Source organism: Zootoca vivipara, chromosome 5, assembly GCF_965207765.1.
Source record: "Zootoca vivipara chromosome 5, rZooViv2.hap1.1, whole genome shotgun sequence".
NCBI lineage: Eukaryota > Metazoa > Chordata > Lepidosauria > Squamata > Lacertidae > Zootoca > Zootoca vivipara.
The window spans coordinates 36,459,876-36,476,328 of NC_142588.1; the positions used below are offsets into that span (position 1 = coordinate 36,459,876).

The 16,453-nt window shown below is 41.3% G+C and overlaps 1 protein-coding gene across 5 annotated transcripts in view; it reads right to left on the reverse strand.

Annotated features, from left to right (window-relative positions):
- INPP5A (inositol polyphosphate-5-phosphatase A) overlaps positions 1–16,453 on the reverse strand; it is a 235,040-nt gene that overhangs the window by 98,905 nt on the left and 119,682 nt on the right. For all 5 annotated transcript variants that reach the window (XM_035137835.3, XM_088670395.1, XM_088670393.1 and 2 more), the window contains 4 exons: positions 12,293–12,356; positions 10,259–10,362; positions 1,408–1,460; positions 511–630 (listed from right to left, as the gene is read on the reverse strand). In XM_035137835.3, the coding sequence (XP_034993726.1) occupies positions 511–630; positions 1,408–1,460; positions 10,259–10,362; positions 12,293–12,356 (341 nt within the window). The remainder of the gene's footprint in view (positions 1–510; positions 631–1,407; positions 1,461–10,258; positions 10,363–12,292; positions 12,357–16,453) is intronic.

The window sequence follows — 16,453 nt, forward strand, 5'->3', positions numbered from 1 at the left end:
TGCTGGGACTGGAGGTTCTAGCCCAGGCATCCCCAAACTTCGGCCCTCCAGATGTTTTGGACTACAATTCCCATCTTCCCCGACCACTGGTCCTGTTAGCTAGGGATCATGGGAGTTATAGGCCAAAACATCTGGAGGGCCGCAGTTTGGGGATGCCTGTTCTAGCCAATGGTAGTCCTACTCAGGAATACTATTGCCCTCCTCAGGACTACCTACTCGGTGAGTAGACCCACTGGAATTAATAAACATGGCTAACTTAGGTCTACTGCTTTCAGTGGGTCTACTCTCGAGTAAAACTCAGTAACAACCCTAGATATTTGGCATTTCCACAGTTTGCAATTAAAAATAAATAAATCCTCTGTGCTTATTCATTGCCTGTTCTTCTAGTCCCCTGGAGGTTGGCCACATTTCAAGACAAAGCCACAGCAACGACAATTACTTCGTATTTGGAACACAATGCAAAATGCAGGGCAATAAAAGAAACTAAAAAGGAGAGTGTTGACAACCTACCTGTCAAGTACATAACTGAGGGCCTTATGCCTTATTCCTGAGTAAACCGACGGGCTTGTTTCCCAAGCAACTAAATTGGAAGCATCGTGGAAAAGATGGATGTTTACCAAGTCAAAGGCACTGTGACAAAAGGAGGAGAAGAGAAGTAAGGACATAGGCAAGAGGGAAAGCATTTGATCTTACTGCACTATGATCTTGAGTGACTGCAGATTACGAGCTCTATTTTGAAACACAAGCAATGAAATCAATTGAAATGAGTCTGACATTATATCCCTGGTCTATATGCAGACCTCCACGAGCATTTCCATTTGTATGTGCATTAAACTCGTAAATATCTAGGGCGAGATCCAATTGTGGCTCTCACTCTCAACTGATTTCCACTTGTGGGAATGGGACTTACCCTTCCTCCCATCTCTTCTGGAACCCCCACCCCACTGGAGTGGAGGACAAAGGGGAATCTGGTCATATCTATTGGCGTGACTGTTCTTGCCCATTATATTACATTCTTACAAATATCAAACACTACCAAGTATTAAACTAGCATCCGAAACAGTGGTCTGAACCTGGTTTGTGAGGGTCAGGTTCTGCTAACCGTAGTTTGCCATTACATCTAAATTTGGACTAAAGATTAGTGTTCAATGTGAAATTATAAAGCAGGAAATGAAATGGTAAACCTATAAATGATCATTCCAATATCTATCACCGCACAGTGGGATCCATTGATTTTATTATACGTTGCAATCTAAAGCATTTATGGCCCATATACAAAATCATGTTTTAAAAATGTGCAACGACTAAAGGTGCTTGCCACTTGGTGGGAAATGAAACTTTCCTGATTCTACTAGAAACTTTACAAAACGAATTGCTTTTTAAAAAAAAACCTTCCATTTTACATACCAGTCAGTAATACACCACCTAGTTCGTATGAAGCCTTTTCTGGACCACTTACACTGAAAAGCAAAACAAAATGCAATAGAAACACATTTAAAATACAAGAAAGAAAAGGGGGGGATACAGAGTCAACCTTTTGGTAAGCTAGATAACAATTTCATTTCTATACTTGTGCTGAGAGTATTGAAAATAATTTAAAAAACAAACAAACACACATGCTGCAGCACAACAATGTCAGTGACAATTTAGGGCATATCTAAACATTACTTTGGAAATTAAAGCTCTTTTCACATGCTGTTCTGTGAAATGGCCATGAGGGCAGAAAGGGGTTATGGGGCAGGGCTTCCGGCTCCCCCTGTTCTGCCATCCACACGGCAGAGAAGGGTGTAGTCTTCCCCACCTCAGATTTCTTCTCTGTTGCATGGACTGCAGAGGTGAGGCAGAGAACAGAGTCACACATTGCCAGATGGAATCTGCAGCCCCTTTCTGTCATGTTGCCCCTTCACACAACTATTGCTATTATTGTTGTTTTGTTATTGTTGCTTATTTAATTTTTTAAACCAGCCCTTCTGAAAGATCCCAGAACCAGATTATTATTATTATTATTATTATTATTATTATTATTATTATTATATTAAATATCTATACCACCCTTCATCTGAGGATCACAGGGGACTTTACAATATAATTGTAGTTGTTCTGGCCATGACGGCCATATCAGTCACAGAAAGAAAACTACAACTCCCATTACCCTTGGCCATGCCATGCTTTCTGGAGTCAATGCATGTTGTAGTCTAATGATATCTGGAGGACCATATGTTTATCATCCTCACATTAATAGGACAGTAACATATTTTGGACTGTGCTCTCAACAACAACAAGAACAAAAAGTGCAGCTAAATACTTCTGTGGGCCTAACAGCAAGTTGTTATTTTCTTAACAGCCATCTAAATTTCTTTTCTTACTGTTAAACAGAAATAAAACATGTATTTTAACACCCACATGGAAATTATAATGGTACCGAACCTTCTAAAAGAAACTGCAATCATCTTTGCATATATCATGACACTGCCACTCACAGTCACATCTTTCCTGAACGGCTGTCAATCATGGAGAAATGTCATCCCTTGTAAATTTTCCTTAAATATGAAGTGGCAACTATACTGGGAAAATAGAAACGCGCCAGGCCATTCTTTTTCCATAGGGCTCCACTACCCAAGGCATCTATGGTGTGACATTCCATTCATCAAAGCAAGCTATGCTCCCATTCCACCAACAAATCAATTTGTGACAAGCCGTGGTAGGGTTGGCATAGAAAAAGAATTGCTTTCCATGTCTGTGAAAGGTGATCACAAATTTACTCCACTGGTAGAGAAACAGAATTAGGATGCAAACGGAGGACAGGGTTGGTTAGTTAGTTAGTTAGTTAGTTAGTTAGTTAGTTAGTTAAGAAAAGCTGCTTCCTGCCCAGCTCTATAGGCTCACAGTGGGTTCCAAGCAATGAAAAGAAGAAGAAGAAGAAGAAGAAGAAGAAGAAGAAGAAGAAGAAGAAGAAGAAGAAGAAGAAGAAGAAGAAGAAGAAGAAGAAGAAGAAGAAGACTGTGGTTTGGACTCCAAGACGTGCAAGCTAAATTCTGCTTGCACAATGTGGGTTTCCTGATTCCTTATTTGGGCTAAACTCTCTTGGGACCCCCTGAAAGGCTACTCTTGAGAGTCAGGAGACCTCCAGAAGATAGTGTGAGACTGGAGGGGGGAAATCAGTGGGAACTGGAATACCCCACATTGTGTGCTCAGGAGCACCTTACACCAAGGGTTGGGGCTCTCTAGATCTCACATAATAAAAATATGTTGTCCATATAGCAAAACAACCCAGTTAACACACTTCACAAGCCTGTTGAAGAAGTAAGGCTTCTTCTTGAGTATTAACAGCAGGAAACTGTCCTGAACAAACATCCATGGTGATATAAGACCTGCTGCATCGTGACATGACATGGGTGTTGAGGATATGCCTGAAAAGTCTCTCACTGTTATTTGTCATGGCCGTTTTATTATCTTTAGCTATAGTCACCTTGTGTGGGACAAAAACAGATCAGCTGACAAACAATTGTGAGAAATCACTCCGGATTTCTTCTTCTTCTTTTTGATGAAGAGTCATTGGTCCAATCTGCCCACCTTCTAATCAGCTTTAAGAATAAAAATAAAAATGCTCCTTTAGTGGCTACTGAAAATGCCGCAGTGGATTCTGTTAATATACCAAACTGCGTCTGAGCCTGCTTGCGAATGAGCAAATCAACATACAAACCATGCATTGCAAGTGGTAGATGTATCAGAGATGGCCATGTTTGGTCAGCACATTCTCTTGAAGGCAAGACTGGGTTATAGACCCTTTCACCCTGACAAAGATTGTGTCCATCCTTTCCTGGGATATCTCTGAGAAAGAGAAAAAGACCAGTGTACACTTGCCCCGTGGATGTTAGGGGCAATCCTAAGTAAAGGGCTATCCAAGCAAAGTCACAGTCAGGAAGTGGGCATTTAAACAGATTTAGTCAGCCAAGATGAAGGGTGTGAGAGGTAGAGAGAGACAGAGAAACGTGATGTGTATTTTGAACAAGTTCCTTTTTCATCAAACGCCAGTGAGCTTTGAAAGCACTTTGGCATACTATTCCAGTAGATTTCTTTATTCTTCTCAAAACCTCTATGACTAACAGTTGTTACTGCTTGTAATTTTGCTGTCATAACACTGCTGCTGACAGAATTGAAAAACAAGATAAAACACACACACAAATACAGGTTTCTGTTTTTGTTGTTGTTCAGCAAAAGCAAATTGCACAATGATTTATCTTCCATCATCTTTTATTCATAGATTGAATCATGTCTACGTAAGATTTGGCTCAGATGCCTTCCTCCACAATGGGACGTGATATTTTGATCAAGAACACACTATTTGGGCATTAGCTTCCCATGGGTGTAGCTGTGTAGATTGGAGAGTCTGCTGTGCCCCTTGGCCTCACTCCCAGCATCCATGCTTTGGTGAGGGGAGGTCAGAAGAGGAGAGACAGCTCTTCATATGTAGGTTCCATTCATGAACAAGAACCCTAATTGATGGCCCTTAGTGGTCTGCAAGAGGAGTAGGAAGACATTAGGCAGTGCATTCTAACACTTCTTATCCAGTTCCCTAATGTTCTGGAAGGAAGGAAGGAAGGAAGGAAGGAAGGAAGGAAGGAAGGAAGGAAGGAAGGAAGGAAGGAAGGAAGGAGCTTTCTGTATTGCATCAGCACTAAGACACTGGAGAAGGAAACTTATAACAGAGAATGAAATTAGCACTACCAAGGCAGTCTGGCTTCACAGAAGCATCATGTAGGATAAAGCAAGCTCTTTCCTATCTCCTAGAAGGGGAAAGATGTACATAGGTCTCTGTGGCTAAATGAATAAGAAAGAGTGCACATCAGGAGACTCACTAACATACCAAAAAAAAAAGGAGAAAAAGGAAGCACCTCTTCATTAAATAAAAGAAATGATAAAGTGATTATCAGGCATGTCCAACAGGTGTATCATGATCTACTGGTAGATCACTGGATGTCTGCGGTAGATCACTGGTAGATCATTGGCTCCCCCCAAAGAAGCTGAACAACTGACAACTGTGGTTTCCCTAAAAAAAGCTCAACATTTTTACCTCCTTCCTAAAAAAAGCTCAACAACTTTGACCTGAACCCTGCCAGTTTTTAACTCTGTGAGTAGATCGCAGTCTCTTGAGAGTTGGCCACCCCTGAATAAACCATTGCAGGTCTGCAGGGAGGGGACTAAAAAATGCAGAGTGTTTTAATGTGCGTGTTCTCTTATGTACATGTTTTTTTGACACAGAAATAAAAAGACTGCCTATAAAAGCAGCAGGGAAGTGCAGCAATAGCCATCCCTCGTGAATAATCAGAAAAAAGCAAAAGGGAAGCCATATTTTGGGCATTCTCCTTAATGTGATTAAGAATGGTATGAGGTGGAGAGCGCAGCCATGTTGGGGCAAAGACTTCTGGAGGGGAAAACTGACCTTCCATGTGTAGCCCGCTCCCAGCCAATGATTTACAACCTGGGATGCACAGGGCCCTAAATCACAAGGGTACCTTTGCATGTAGAGCAAGCTTCACTCATAACCGCCCCTGCCCCTCTACAAGGGGGACAGGGTGATGGAGTTGTAAGGGTTCAGCGGTGGTGGGACCAAATGAGTGAGGGCCTGCTCTCCCTCTTGCATGATGCTTAAACATGGGAGGGGTACATGGAGGGGAATGCAGCAGAGTCAACCTACGAAAGAATTGCAAAATAGAATGGGGAAAACATGTGCAACCCTATCTATTATGGAAGTTGAGAAGTACTTAACAATTCTACATATTAAACACCTTTAACAGCGTACGTTGGTATCAGATGGATCCTTCTGGAAAGAAAGGCCAGCAACGAGGTTATGGTGGGCAATAGACTTTGGGTATCATATTGAATACAATGCATGGTTAAAACTGTGGAATGAAAATTTAAAATTTACAGCTTGTGTGGCATTAAAAGAAAATGTAATGAAAATGATGTACAGATGGTATTTGACACCAGTAAAATTGGCTAAAATGTATAGGATGAATAATAGAATGTGTTGGAAATGTAAAGAAAAAGATGGAGATTTTTATCATATGTGGTGAACATGTGACAAAATAAGATGCTTTTGGGAGATGTTATATAATGAACTTAAAAATATGTTTAAATACTCTCCCCCCCCCCCAAAAATGGAAGCATTTCTGCAGGGGTTGATGGGGGAAGAAATTGCGAAAGCAGACCAAATACTGTTTTTTATGCCACAGTTGCAGCAAGAACTGTATCAGCCCCAAACTGGAAATTACAAGAAATACCAACGATTGCAGAGTAGCAGATGAAATTGATGGACTATGCAGAATTGGCAAAACTGACTTGCAGAGCCAGGAACCAGGAAGACATAAAATTCCAGAGAGACTGGAGTAAATTTATTGACAACATTAATAATCATTGTAAAAGTTTGAAGATACTAGCAGGACTGAAATAATTCCTATGACGTGGACTTTACAGTTTAAGGAATAAATGTGAGATATAGATTGGTAATAGAAAGCTTGTTGAAGGAGGGGAAGGAAGTCTTAAGCCTGGCAGAGCATGGAAAGATTAGATTGGTTATGTAAATTGGAATTATTGTTTGATGGAAAAATGAATTAACATTATATTTTTAAAAAGAAAGAAAGAAAGGCCAGCAACATAAATAACCCCCGAGTTGTTAAAAAGTAAAAAGGGATGTCCAGGAAACATTAACATGACAAACATCACCAATAAGTAATGCACACAAGCCATGCTAGATAATGAGTAGCACAGCGTCCTAATTCATCTTTTCTCCATCATTTTACTGAAAGGAGCCAAATCAATTTGCAGCAGTGACCCACCAGGGGTTCACTCAACCATATCAAGCAGGAGAGATAAAAGAAAGACATTTTGAAGTGACAGTGGCAGTAATCCGATTCCTGCTTCTGAAGAAGTGTAATTGGAACAGTAGACACCTTAAGATTAGGCCCATTGAAGGCCGTATTCTGAGCAGTGGGGACTGGGGAACAATTCACAGTGTCGCATTGAGGTATTCTGCTCTGTGATGTATTTAGTAGCGCTAACAAGGCCTCCATGGTCGCGACAGTGCATTATCACATGTGCACCCATCCCATAGCCCATGGGCGGCAAATGTAGTGCCTTCTAGATGTTCTGGTCTACAACCGTCATCAGTCCCAGCCGGCGTGGCCAATGGTCCCAGATAATGTAGTTCATCACATCTGAAAGGCACTACGTTGGCTATCCCTGCTAGACACAACTCAGTCCCAGCATTACTCCTTTAGAGGAGGAGAAGGTAACTTGCGACTCCTTAAATATTGTTAAGGCTCCAGCTGCCACCTGTTCCAGTCTGCATGGCCAACTGTCAGGGACACTGGGAACTGTAGTCCAAAAGCAAAGCGAAAGCTTCCTGGGAAGCCTCACCCTGCTCTAATCCAAGAAGATAGACAGATGGTGTGGACAGTACAAAGACTGATCAGCTGGCCTCTGCTCCTCCTTGAAGAAGAATGCTCTTCCTCCAAGAAAACCACCACGAAAGCAGGCTTTCCTACTAGTGCATATGAATTCCGCCATTGAGCAGAACTCCATATGTTAAAAATTAAACTCTTGCTTTCCTGAAGGCAAGGTGCTTCATACTGGTGAATGGAAAGTATATTTCAGTTCCTAATTAGAAAACCATTCTTCTTTCAAGACTCAAAAGACCCTAACACTGCAAATTATGATGACCACTATGAACTTGCATCAATTTCACATCACTGTGTGTTCACACCAGTCTTCTAATGTATCATTTATGTTCTTTTTTGTGGTTGGGGGTGGAGGTGGAGCTCAGTATCAGCCCTGGTCAGCCTTTCAACTGAGTTAAGCCAGAAGCTGTAGGGTGACTGAAGAAGACAGTAGTGGCAAAGAATGCTAAAAATGGCAGAGATGTTTATCCTTGCATTTCCAGACTCCCTAGCAGCAGTAGATAGAAGCTCTAAAACAGGCTTAGAAACATCTGTTGCTGTAAGAAATCCTGGCAAATTTGTAATTTTAAATTTGTTCCAAGATTCACATTGCAAGCAAAAGTTTGAGAAGGGGTGACTGTCTGGTACTGAACCATTAGAAGCCAAGCCTTTGGGGTGGGGGCTTGAGCTTAGCTGATCATGGGATCGAACAGGGGAACAACTCTCAAATTTGCCATTCCAACCCACTGAGATACTCATGTAGTGATCCGTCTCAGAAAACAGGACGCCTGCGTCTAGAGAAGCACCAAATATCAAAACTGTTCAGGATTATCTGTGTTCTTCAGTGATGCGTTATCTGGATTTTAGAAAATATCAACTCCTCACCCCAAGAAATGAGATTGGCATCTTTCACCTTACACAATATTAAGTCTCTCCCTAGTTTTCCTGTTAATAAGATTCCTTTAGCCAGCCGACGGATTGTGAATACAGGCAGTTTCATCTACTAAAAGACAACATAAATCATCATTGAGAAAGGAGAGACTGCGGTAAGGTTATCACCATACAGCCTTCTTCATGAAAGGTTTGCATTAAAGCATTAGTGAAATTAATTCATCTTTCACAAGAGCTTTGAGCAGTATCGGTGATCTATGATAACAACCAATTTCTCACTATGGAGGGGGAAAAAATTACTCAGCCCTGATAGACTACACAAATCTGCTTTTTAAAAATGACCTAACATTATCTGGAGTGTTGCTCCCAAAGGCATCGTTTGAGATTCATGCACAGCCAAGAGAAGCCATAAATCAGCAGAGAAAGTTTTGTTACTTTTATATGCAGTGGGCTGTAATTATTTTGAATTGCATTATGCCTCAATCATTGTAATTACTTTTAGATCATCCTTAAGCGGCAGTAATAAAAAGAAAAGAAATCAGTCTTAAACCAAGGGCAAACCCCACCCGCAAAAAAAAAAAAAGAACATAAATGTTACATTAGAAGCCTGGGGGGTAAACACACAGCAATGTAAAGTCGATGCAAATTTTCCCTGAAAAATTCAGCATGCAAAGTACCGGTAGCCACCCTTACCTTGGGGCTTTATACACAAATGTGCCCAAGCGGTGGGTCCAGTTGCAAAGAGTATACGAGGAAGTCAGTTGTGGGACTGCCGGGGGGGGGGAGGGATGGAGGGTTGATGGTGGGATGCCACCCATCAGGAAAAATGGAGCAGCTGAATTGGTTATGCAGGTTGCTGGAGGAGTGTGGTAGACCGAAAGAGCTGGTTGGTCCATGCAGGAGCCAGGCTATTATCCCACTGAGGTGGTACTCAGCTTTGGCTCAGCTTTGCCTGAGTGTGGGGGCTCTTTCCCATCTTTCCTAATATGGATTGCACCCTGGATTCAATCTATGGACCTCCAGAATGAGCTGTTCTATCCAGCTGATGTCCCCCCTGTAAGCCTTTGTGCCTGGTATGTGACTGGCTGTTGAGTTTGGGGGCTGCCCACTGATGTTCTGACTGTGATCTACTGCTGCGGCTGGGCTACTCTGAAAGAGCTTCTAGGGTGGATTCGAGTCTTTTGCCATGATTGGGGTCCTCCCCTCCGGAAATGCAAATGATGAATCAATATGATGTAGGGCCAACTAGGCTCAGTAGATTGTTACCTTGCTCCACGACCATCATTTGTGACCTTGATCCCTTGGCCCTATACAAATTTTCATTCCTGGTTGGTATGTTCTACAAGAACATTACCTGTGGCTTCAACTTAACTTCTTCATTCTTTACTCTCCTGTGCTTCTCCATCTCTTGTCACCTGGGCTGGTTCTAAAAAGACTACACCTGAATGACTCTTGCCCATTGGTGAATCAGCTGGCTATCCTTTCTTGACCTCATGCTTGACCTCACCTAATTATGTCAGCCTTCTCACTACAGCATACATAGTAGGTTTATCTAAAAGTATATGGGTCAGTTGTCCACCAGTGCATGTGCTGGTGACCATGCAAGAATATTTTACTTCCGAGTGAATCCACAGGCAGAATTACAAGTCCATAATTCAAGAATGGCTCCAACCAGGTCACTAACAACAATGAGATCATAATCAAGCACTTCATGCTTGCCTATAAAACTTTCTGACTGTAAGAGCTGTTCGGCAGTGGAACAGACTCCCACAAGAGGTGGTGGACTCTCTTTCCTTGGAGATTTTTAAGCAGAGGGTGGATGGCCACCTGTAATGGGTGTTTTAGCTGAGATTCCTGCATTGCAGGGGGTTGGACTAGATGACCCTTGAGTCCCTTCCAATGCTAAGATTCTATGATTCTATACTTACCTCAGGGAAATAATCCTGTGGGAACTTTTCTTTCTCCAGCATAGGTGTACTTTCTAATGTATCTGAGTAGATTTCCTTCCCCGTAACTTTTTTGTACTTCTTAGCTAGGAAGAAACAAGGAGTATTTAGAATACCTCCACCTCTGCAAAGAGGTTTCAACACACACACAACAGAAGAAAAAACACAGACATAAATACTAGATTTTGATGCTGTTGACAATTAATACCAAGTGAAGGCCTCAGAGGTTTTTGCTCAACTGATGTACAGCTGACACTCATGTTGGAAGAACTGTCCATGGTGAGGAAATGCATGTTCTCCATTTCATACTGATGTAGAGGGGTATATAGCTAAACTACTCACTCTCTCATACCATGAGCTGAACGATGCCATGCACTTATGCCTGCAGTGTGCTACAACTTCTTTGTTGCTAGCTCCGAGATTTCAAAAATAATAATAATGAAAATCAACTGTTTAGAGGGGAGTAAAAAAAACACACACCAAGATAACAGTGCTTTGGCATCTGGGATTGCCAGATATCAGAGATCATTATACGCTACATGTTACGTTGTAAGTTATATGAAATTCCAAGGGCAAAAAATTTAAAGAAATTCTTCCAGCCGATTGTCACTCATAGGATCACTGGAAAAAAATTAAACATCTGCTGTCTGGCAGGGCTAAGATTGCTAAGTTCAACACAGCTAAAAGCTTCTCAGCACAGGAAAAACCATGAGACTAGCCATCTGAGAGATGTGCCATAAAGTGCATGTATGTTTTATGAGTTTTACTATGCTGTGTTTTTTAAATCTTTGCTTGCTTGCTAAAAATTTGTTTGCCTGATTCGTTTTCTGGCTATAAACTGTATACGTTTGAGCAATAACATTTTGATGACACTGATCACGGAGGTGGTTTTGGGGTAGCATGATTGGTGCGGCGGCACTGGGTGGCGTGCTGCAGGGGGCACAAAAGCAATGCTTTAGAACGGAGCGCAGTAGGCGGCAGGGGCAGAATTTTAGTGTTGCACACAGGGCACCACCGAAATTTGAGAGCCCAAAGACCAGCACTGATGATGATGCTGGTGGGATGGTGTTTATCACTGGTCACCCTCTATAGAGCACCTTGAGATCCATGGAGGAAAGGTAAGACATAAATGTAATTAAATAATAAATAAATTGCAGTAAGGTGAAGGTTGAATTTGGTGATGGAAGCAATCAGGTACAAAATCCAGACTTAGCATTAAAACGTAAGTGCATTTATCGGGCATCTTCACAATTGACTTGATTAAGAGTGACCCGTATTATTGTTCAGCACCCATTAAACCGTTACAGGTGGAAAGAATGAGCGGACAGGCAAGTTAATCTCTCATTAACAAGTTCTCATATCAATGCTGCAATTTACATTGCTCCCCTTTTCAGGGATAAAAATATGCTGCGATGAATCCTCTGCATTATGTCTCAGGTTTTACTTTCACATCAAAAGGATGATGAGGATTTATGACCACTAAACCTTGAAATGCAACACTTACAGAACGGCTGTTTCCAATCCTTCACTGAAGACAAGCCTCTGCCTTCCCTACCCTCAATTACAAGAAAGTGGGCAATCTATCTTGGGTTACAACAAGAATAATGAAATTGAGACAATTGAGACAATTAGTTCACTTACAATTTCAATGATGTTTCAAATAAATGTGGTGCAAAAATGTAGAATGAATGTGACCTGTCTCAATAAGCTAAATGAAGCTTTTGATATATATATATATATATATTAAAGTGAGAGCAGGCAACTTTCAAAATGTTGGGAATCTCAGAAATACATTGGTGAGAGGACCAGGATTGGCCACAGCTTCTTGTCAAGTGTGCATTCAGAGGTAAACTTGGGTTTGCCCCGTGTAATGTGTGAAAACACTCCTGGAAAAGTAATGTAGGCTTCTTCTTCTAACATGAGCAGAACAGAAGAGTGCAATCCTGAACATTTCTATTCAGAGGTAAGCCTCGCAGACTTAATTCCAGATAAGTGAATATTGTAGCTTCCACTTACCTTTAAAGTCAAATTGATAAATGTTTTTCAAGGATTCATGTAGAAAGTAAAAGCTTCCCAGTGCCTGTAAGAAAAGAGAAACCAAGTCAGCAAAACATAAAGAAACCACTCCCAAAAGCTTGAAACCTGAAATATTTTAGTTGTACAGAAAGACTTAAAATCAATAACCTAAAAAAAAGTTGAATTCCTTTGGTGTTTAAAGGTAGTATTATCCTTCATAATTCATTTACTACTAATGGCAAATATGACTGGCAACAAAAAACACAATTACACAACATACTTAAATATGCACAAAAAACTCTTAAGGATTTCTAGGAGCTCATTGTTGAGAAGAAGCAGTGCCCAGGTAGCTGTATTATAGTACTGGATATCTGGAGGAAGTGTTGAAGTGTATAAACCTTGAAATTTTCAGGAAAAAAATATTCCTTTGAATTCTATAACTAGCATATGGATGTTGACAACTGGACAATGAAAATGTGCCCTAATGATGACCAAAAAAACTGGTATTGATTAATTGGAAGAACAAAATTATGGTTTCCTTTAACCAATGGATTGAAAACACAACAGCACATGCAACATATGAATGGATTGCTTATAGACACAGACTTTGGGTAAATATACTGATATTTGGAATGAGCTTATTCAGAATATAGGAGGTTATTATTAATCATTATTAGCATAGATAAGAACATTTATAGATCACATGTTTGCATTATGTTTCTTCTCTTTCTACCCCCCTCTTCTTTTTTGATCTGGTGCTCTGGCACGAGTCAGGGAAGAAGTTCCACAAGTGTGATGTCACCACAGAGAAGGCCCTGCCTCATGTCCTTTCCGTATTGGCCACCATTGCCCATGTGACAACAAACAGGGCCTTCCCTTGCTGATTTCAAGGGCAGGTATTTGGAAGGAGAGATCCTTTCAAGAACATGTACCTGTACACGCCCCATAGCTGCTAAGTTATCCCTTTTTTACAGGGATTTTCCCTTATGCTGAATAGGCTTCCTCGCGAGAAAAGGGAAAACTTGGCAGCTATGACACGCCCCTCAAGAGTACTAGTGAGCTTCCATGAAGACTGTAATGCAGAGCCTTCCAAACTGCATGTCATGACATGTTAGTGTGACAGCTGCAGTGCACAGGTGTGTCGCGCAAACACTCCCCGCACGTCTCCCAGGACTGGAAAGGAGTTTGCTAATAAACTGAATTACTACATTGCAATATGATGCATGTCTAAAAAGTGTGTCCCCCAACATGAAAAGTTTGGAAAGCTCTGCTATAATGATTCCTCCTTCGGCTCCAGACCATTGTGCATGCAATTTCTGTGCCATATCACAGTGAACTCTGGCACAAAACTGGATGGAACACAACGGTTTGGCAAATTCATTAAAAATCCTCAGGCGGATTCTTCACATATGACAGTCCATTCTCCCCCCACCCCCCACCCCAAGTCTGCCAACTCTCTTTTGGGTGGAAATTGGCAGTGAAGCAGCTTTGACAGAACAGGATCTACTGATGATCAGGTTATTACTTCCCTATTCCCTTTGGTAGCATCTTAAATTTTGCAGGAAAAACACCACCGCCACCAGACTGATGCAATTGCACAATAGACAAAGCCTGAGCGTAGGAATTCTCTCTATGTGAATGAGTGCTAATATCAAATAAATCTCTGCAAGGAGGAGCCCTTCAAGAACATTGCTATTTAAAAAATTATCACTGTGATTCCTGGGACGTTAAAGGCCAGAGTATCGTTAGTGTATAACCAGGAGGCAGCATCTGCCTTTTATTAATTGCTAATGAAATTCTATTAAGATATTAAATATTCGGCGTCAGCCTTTTTATCTTGTACTACATTCTTCTTTTGTTATCATTCCGTCAATCTGCCCTTCTTCAGAATGGTTAACCTTGGAAGAGTCCTCCTTAAGAACGCCTGCTACTTATTTGCCTCCTCCGTGTATAAATGCATAATAATAATAAATAGTACGAATAATAATAATAAAAAAACCTGGCGCAGGCTGCCTGGGTCACCAGAAAGTGTACTCATTAATTAAAAGTGTGACAGTGTTTTCCGTTGGATGAACTAATATGTCAAGGAGATGGGCAGGACCTCATGTTTGTGCTTTTGACAAATCAGCAAATATTTAATCTCTAGATGTGCAGCTTCTCATAAATAATGCAGCAATCAGTGAGCCAAAACTCTGCCTCTTCCAGAAGGGTGTCCCTGTCTTCCCACTACTAAGATTTCTTCCCTTTGCTCATCTCTCCCCCCCCCCCCCGGTCTACTTAAGTCTAAAATAAAAACCACAATTGTCCTCTGGGTTGAAAGCATCACTCTCTTCCCTGCGCATACCCCATCAGCATTGTGTCCATAAATCTGTGAAAGAGGTTAGTGGAGAAGCACATGCTCTGTGGTCCCCAATCCCTGCCCATCTCAGGTAGCGGGAAAAGCTCACAGCTGGGATCTTGGAGATTTTCTGCCTAACTCCAACCCAAAACATTGCTTTTATCTATAAATAAGTTCTACTCAGAGTAATCCCACTGAAATGAATGAACCTGGGTTTAGCCACGTATATTCACTTCAATTGGTCTACTCCGAATGGGATTAGCATTGGATACAACCCTTTGTCACCTTGAAGTAGATCCCAAATGGTGTTTGCCCCTCTCCATACTAGGACCAACAGAAATCTCCTCGCATTGTCACCAATTCCTGACTTCCTCTATTACCTCAACCCCTTCATAGTGGGGCCTGGTGCAGGGCACTTCACCTTGTTGGTGGGCAGGGTTCAATCCTGTTTCTGCCAGTCAGCATACAGCAGGTATAGGCAAACTTGGCCCTCCAGATGTTTTTGGCCTACAACTCCCAGCATCCCTAGCTAACAGGACCAGTGGTCAGGGATGATGGGAGTTGTAGTTCCAAAACATCTGGAGGGCCAAGTTTGCCTATGTCTGGCATACAGGATTTGATGGACCAGTGGCCTGATTCAGTATAAAGAGCTTCACGCAAGTTAGTAGCTACTAAAATGTTCCCGATTGGGTAGGACCTAGAATTTGAGCTCAAAAATCTGCTTCAAAACTGTATGTGTATTAGGAGGAGTTCACATTAAAATGCAATAGATTTTCACGAGGACTTCATAAACACCAACTGATGTGGAAACATGAAGAAGAAGGAGGAGGAGGAGGAGGAAACAAAGAAACTAAAGTTGACAGAACTTTCTAAGTTCTGTTGTAAAAAAATAATAATCCTTTGCCAATAGCACATTGGGCTTATTTACAAACAATATTTCCCCCCATTTTAATTACTATTATTTTCTAGTGCTAGTTTAAGGTCTGGATTCTTCTTCTTTTGTTTTTTTAACGTACGAGTGAAACACATTTATTTCGATATAACTCTCATGAACTTTCAAGTATGGTTGACAGATATTGAATTTCAGTTTTTATCAGACAATTCCATTCTGCTGAATTGGCATTATCGTTTCTAAGCTCCTTAATCACATTTCTCAAAATATACAGTTGCCACAATTTCTTAGCAGAGAAGAGTTGGAAGAGCCCCATCATTTGCAGAGTTTTATCAGTCGAGGAAGCAGATTTACTTGGTATGCATGGATTTGCTCTCACCAATGAAACGGAGCGGCCCATACACACAGCAGCTGCTGGTCCATATGTAAGTGTTGGCAGGGTGCTATGGAATATAGACTCTGTCTTATGCCATATATATATATATGGTAAAGTAGGACACATATCCACACAGACATGAACCCCATGGGAACTGACCTGGACCCTGGGATCACCATCTGAGGCCCTTCTTCATGTGCATCCTCCATGAGAGATCTGGATGGTGGCAACACAAGGAAGGGCCTTTTCTGCAGTAGCTCCCCGTTTGTGGAATGCTCTCCTCAGGGAGGTTCACCAGGTGCATTACATATCTGGGCTGAGGTGTTGTTGGGGGGAGGGGGTTGTTGCTGTTGGATTTTTCTATCTTTATTTAGATTTTGTGGAGATTTATGTGGAAATTGTTTTGCTTGGTTTTGCATTTTTTAATGTTTTATTTATTTAGGACTACTTTTTTCTAATGTTGTAGTTTTATGCCTATTTTTCTCAAAGCTGCCTTGAGCATGGTTTGAACTGTGAGAAGGAGGCATATAAACAAAATTACGGTATATACTGGTA